General features: G+C 37.7%; 1 protein-coding gene across 1 annotated transcript in view; it reads left to right on the forward strand.

Moving 5' to 3' along the window:
• The window catches only part of EGLN1 (egl-9 family hypoxia inducible factor 1), a 226,457-nt gene extending 221,383 nt beyond the window's left edge, over positions 1-5,074 (forward strand). Inside the window, exon 5 of the mRNA XM_075862612.1 lies at positions 4,736-5,074. Within this exon, the coding sequence (XP_075718727.1) occupies positions 4,736-4,800 (65 nt within the window). The 3' untranslated portion in view covers positions 4,801-5,074. The remainder of the gene's footprint in view (positions 1-4,735) is intronic.
• Positions 5,075-6,160: the final 1,086 nt, after the last annotated feature.

A 6,160-nucleotide genomic window follows, 5' to 3' on the forward strand; every position in this document is an offset into this window, starting at 1 on the left:
ACCGCTGCGACCCCTATAGCTATGCCAGTGCGTTACTGAAGTGTCTTGAGAGTGAATAGACATCGCTTCCAGCCAGGACGCGATGTCTGTTCACATTCTCGACACTTCGGTAAAGTTTCTGTGGGACTTACTCACACAGCACAGCATGATTGGACTATCCCCCCAACCCCTTTTCAAACAATTAAATAAAATAACATTTAAAAAATGATGCTCACTGTTCCCCTTATTTTCTCCTCTCAGTGTCCCCTCAGCATGACACGGCTCATACCACAGTCACGGCCAGCGGGAATATGCGACAGTTGCATTTTACTTCGATGTAGCAGATAGCTAAGACTGGTGTATGAAACGCCACTCTTAGTAAATCTGCCCTTTTTTATGGGTGCACATTTTGTTTCAGAAATTTATGCAACTGAAAATCAGTTCCATTCATCTGAATGGAATTTGCAGATATCAATGCACCTGCTTTGAAAACAATCCCATTTAGATGAATGGGATTGTTTTTCTGCAACAAAATCTTCCCTGTATGAATCCAACACAATTCTCTTAGTATTTTCAAAATCTTGGCTTTCTGTCAGTGAACCAACATTTTAGTTTACATTTAGAGACTGAAACTTATTCTAATAATATCTTGCTCATGCAGGTACATGGCTCATTAGATAGAAGTGCTCACATACGGTATACCTCTAATACCAGCTGTTCTAGCAGCGTATTATCAGGAGAGGTTTTCTGCCTCGGAATGTGTAAACATTTTTTTTCTACACTGATAGCAAGCTTGAGATGAAATCATGAGAATCGCGAAAAATCAATATGCAAACTATATTAGACAGTGGTATAACTTTTCAATGTGCATTGATTAAGAAATCGACTGGCACAATGCAATTCATACTTACATTTTTTTGTTTACATAAGCTTTCGTTTTCACACTATCAAGCGCTGTGATGTCAAACGATTATCTTTTGCTAAAAACTGGTAAGTATAAACCATGCCCTTCTCTAATCCACTTCAGGAAAAAGCCAAACAATATACAGGAGTTCATAAATTAAGCCCTTGGTGCAACACAGCATACATTTATGATACTGTAAGCCTGCTGTTAAGGACCACAGGAGGATGACTGTGATTGACAGTGAGCCCCCACCAGCAATGGCTGAGATCGGAGATAACTCAGATCTCGGCCGTTAAACCCTTAGCTACCTTGGCATCTAAGATCAAAACAAAGGGGTGCTCCCTTTGTCTTACCATTGCCAACCTCGTCACGGGTGCGACAATTAAATATGGCAGTCAGGGGCCTATATTTTTCACTGACTGGCACCAATGGATTGGAATACAGCAGTATTACAATACATTATTTATTTAAAGTTAAAAAGAAATTGTGCATTTGCAAACGAAATTTTTTTTTGAATACCACTAATCCTAAAAAAAACTATACATATTTAAAATTCCTGTAAACATAACAGCCTTCAGAGTAAGGCTGAGTTCACACAGTTTTTTTTGCAGGAGGAAAATTCTGCCTCAAAATTCTGTTTGGAATATTAAGGCACATTTCCCCCTGCCTGCAATTCATTTGCCGCGTTTTTTGTGCCGTTTTTCACTCACGCCCATTGAGTGCTATGGGCAAAAATGCCGCGAAATACTCTTTCTCTGCCTCTCATTGATGTCAATGGGAGGCAGAGGCGTAAACGCCCGAAGGTAGGGCATGACGCCTCTTTTTACCGTGAGGCGGTTTTTCCGCTCGCGGCAAAAAAAAAACGCGTCCGCCACCCATTGAAATCAATGGGAGCCATTTTCGGCCGTTTTTTGGCGCGTTTAAAAAGGTGTCCAAAAAGTGAACTGGCCCTTTAAGCTTAGACATTATTTTTACAATGCCAAAACTAAAAGAAGAGTATGACAAGTACCACCTAAATTATAAAAGAACAAAGAGTGAGGTGTTCTACAATCTTCCAAAGAAAACTGCAATATACCAAAGCATAGAGAGGAGGAGGAGGACAAAGTTGAGGCACAGTCAAAATGGTAATGAAAAAAAAAAAAAAGAATAATTTTCATTGGGAAAAACACTGTTACTATTAAAAACCATTGAAGGGGTCATCGATTCACCCCCAAAAATAAAAAATTATTAAAAATAAATAAATATATATATATATACACATTAATACATGCCAACATGTAATCTAACTGAAAAAAAACACATTTATGTATTACTTACCGCACCCCTATGTAACGCTTGAGCCACTTACAGTTATGAGGTGGGACTTGCTGTTTCATTACGATTTGAAAACTACAAGTCCCGTCATACCTTTTTTTCCCTGCACACCCCTCTGCTTATGTAATGTGTACTTGCGCGTGCACAGGTATGCCGAGACAGCGCAGTGGAAGAAGGGGGCTGGCTTACTTCTTCAGCATAGCCAAATAATTTTTTTCCCTTTTGGTTAATAGGAGTGATCAAATAATGCATCCGACTCATAGTTATGAGCTTGGTGTATTCGTAAGGAGAGTGCTCCCCATGCCCCTCAACGATTTTTGATGGGCTGCTATGTATGCAGATAAAAGCTATGTAGTCAAGATTGCCAGTTGGTGGTGTGTCCCTGCCTAGACTGACACTGTCTAATTAGTGCTGTCAGAGTGAGACTGTGTAGGAACTATCTAATACATGTGTTACAATGCTAAGCTGTCCTTAGTATTAAAATATGAGTTCACAATATTGAATAATTTTCGGGTGCACAGTATCGAAATATTATCGATATTCCGATGCATCGTTCAACCATACATTAAGAGACGGCGGCTCCCTGGAGAAACCAGCAGTTAATCCAACAATGTGAATAGTGGCTACTTGGGGCATCTTTTACCAGAGGCCACTCCTCTTGGAATCAATGGTGGTGGTCCTCTCTCTTTCCTTGGGTGCTTTTACTCTCTACCGACGACACCAGATTCCAATCTTTGCAAAATTGTAAAGCATCCTCAAGAGACTGAGCCAGATATTTGGTTTCATTCTTAGTGATTAAGAGTTTAACAGGGAATCCCCATTTGTATTGGATACCATGCTCTCTTAGACGTTTGGTGCTGGAAGCAAAAGCTCTCCTACAAGCCAACATATAGTAGTATGTTCTTAACCTGATTAGGAACAGTGGAAGAGGACTGGGCCGCCTCCATGAGTCTCGCTTTTACTTGATGTGGGTGGGTTTGGGAGAGCTAAAGGTACTCTAAGAATCCAGCCTCAGAGTTCAAATCAGGATAACGATGCATCGGAGGGATGACACAGACACAGAAGAACTTCAGTATCTCACATGTGGCATTCTCTGTAGAATGACACCGTGCCATTTGTTTATACAGGGCAGGATGCCAAAGAGAGAGAACATACAAAAGCCAATAGGAAACCCACACGATTATACGTATAGCCTAATTGCAGAGGTAGCTTATCAAATTAGGTTTAAGATCACTTATGGTATATACATACATGTTACTTAAACAAAGAGAGAGCCTGTCTGAAACGCCCTGAGCCCCCACCTTTGGAAAAAAACAGTTAAACTGAACATTAAACTTTCCTGGGGTTTTACAGACCACGTACACAAAACAATCATTAACTCATTCTCCTAGTCTGAATCATACATGGTAAACAACTTAATTAACCCTTCGGTTACTTTCATATGGGCAATCATATCTCGTAGAGTTGTTGGCGGAAGAGATTTAGGTTTCGGCAAACTAGGAGTACGGTCAATGACAAGGTTACCTTGTGAAACATCAGGAACTATTGCAGTGGTAAAATCGGTAAGGAAGTCCTTAATTTCATAATTCCTAATCACGCATTACTACATGACGCCTGGATCTATCCTTTACATCCGCAATCTTCAGCCTCCTAGTGGCCATGTCTTCTTCCATAGTGTTGGCAATGTACACCAGTTTATTATGTGTGACCGTTAGTTCCACCATTTTGTTTTCAATATAGGAAGTGTGATCACATAGTTTAGTACTTTTTCTACTTTAGTTAACGTTTGGTAAATCTGTTCCCAGGAACTGCAAGCTCGATTAGGGCTTTTACTAGCCGTTTTGTGCCACTAATAACCAGCCCGACAAGCACCAGACCTGAGGGATTATACTTCCTCCTCCATGCACTGCTGGACACACCCCTAAAACACATTTGTTTACACACCGATCACATGTCTTAATCTGACTCCTTTCCTATGTCCCCCCCATTACAATAGTTATCAGAACCTGATCCTTTCTCATTCAACAGTATCCCTTCCCCTAACGCACACCCTACCTGCACCCTAATGCACTTCATAGTCTGTCACACACAAATACTGGCTGGGTGATAGGGAATTACGCCTAAATCTACATGAGCCAATGTGTATAAAAGATGGCTGGACCATTGTACTAAACAAGCACTTTTTACTTTGTGTGTCACCAATGTTTCCTCATAGATTGTAAGCTCTTGCGTGCAGGGCCCTCACTCGTCTTAGTTTGAATTGTTAATTAGTTTGTGACTATGTAAGGCTATATCTTGTCTGAACATGTGCCCCCTGAATTGTAAAGTGCTGCGGAATATGTTTGCACTATATAAAGATTTTATTATTAGTATTATTGAAGTTAAATGACAAATTGAGCTATTCTGCACACATGTATACAGTGTGTGTGTGTGTGTGTGTGTGTGTGTGTGTGTGTGTGTGTGTGTTCCAAATGTTTTGCAAAAATAACAGTTGATTAATTGGCGTCTTTACATTAATACTTGTTTTGTTTTTCAAAGGTGAAAAATCTGTGAGAATTGAGCTGAACAAGTCATCGGATGGGGTCATGAAAGAAGTCTTTTGAAAACTATGAACTAGCAGCACTTTTACTCTTTGTGTATACAATATTTACAAAGTGACCTGAAAACAATGTATTTTCTAAGTAGCATCATATGAGTGAAATCTCTTGCTGCATTATTTTGTGAATGTAAATAATGGTAAAGCCTATGTATAAAAACTATAATTAACTTAAAGTAACTCGCTGGTCTCCGGTATTGCCAACGCCTTTATGAAAAATGTACGTACTACACATTTGTGCATATCTCTATTCTTGTATTAAATTCTATCTTTTGTTGTTACCGATTTGCCATCATGAATTTGTTATTTAAACGAATCACCAACTGAGATTATACACTTTAGGCACATTGTTTGCTACTTATATTTGTGTGGTTCAAAAGAAGACCTTTTTATAGATTTACTACAAAATTTTAAGCAGTGTACTTCAAATTCTGTAGATCCTGAGTACAGTGGAAATACTGTAAATTGTTAATGAATACACACGAGCTAACAAAGACCTCAAATGACATCCTATTGTAAAATATAAAAAAAATAGCTAATAAATTGTAAGGTATGTTTATCTTAAGTTACTGTACCTCACTTTTAGTAGAGAATATGCATAAATAATGTTTATAGTAAGTGCATAAACTTACTGCTAAAGGAGTTTTAAAACTATAGCTCCTACTGTGGAAAAATAAACTTACGGAAATTTTGAGCCACTGATTATGAAGAATGATAGAATTAAGTTTTCATATAAACTTGAAGTGCCTATTCTGAGCTCCAATTATTTTGTGTTATTAGAAAATTTATTTAAAATTATTCATATTTATTTTGAATTTATTTTCTGCTTTTTTTTGCTCCACACATTGTGTGCTGTAGATATTTCATTCAAGTTCATTTGTGTCATAATTTACAGTACATTATTATGAGGATTTTCTATAATAAAACTTTTGCTATCTATTAATTAACCCATTCGGGACAAAAGGCATTATGGTTTTTTTTCATTTGTTATTCCCTTCCTTACAAGAGCCATAACTTTTTTTATTTTTCTGTCAATTGAGTGATTTGAGGAATTATTTTTTTGCAGGAGGAGTTGTAGTTTTTATTGCCACTATTTAAAGTACTATATAATGTACTGGGAAACTGGAAAAAAAAAATCTTTGTGGGGTGGAATTGGAAAAGACTGCGATTACTCCATTGTTTTTTGGGTTTTGTTTTTACAGCTTTCACTGTTCGGTAACAATGACAACTTATCTTTATACAGCTGCTTAATACGATTACAGCAATACCCAATTTATATAGGTTTTTTATGTTTTACTACTTTTACAAAGAAAAAAAGCATTCTGAAAGCTGTAATTTTATTGTTTTTTTTTCATCGATTGAGCTGT

The sequence above is a fragment of the Rhinoderma darwinii genome, chromosome 4 (assembly GCF_050947455.1).
Source record: "Rhinoderma darwinii isolate aRhiDar2 chromosome 4, aRhiDar2.hap1, whole genome shotgun sequence".
Taxonomy (NCBI): domain Eukaryota; kingdom Metazoa; phylum Chordata; class Amphibia; order Anura; family Rhinodermatidae; genus Rhinoderma; species Rhinoderma darwinii.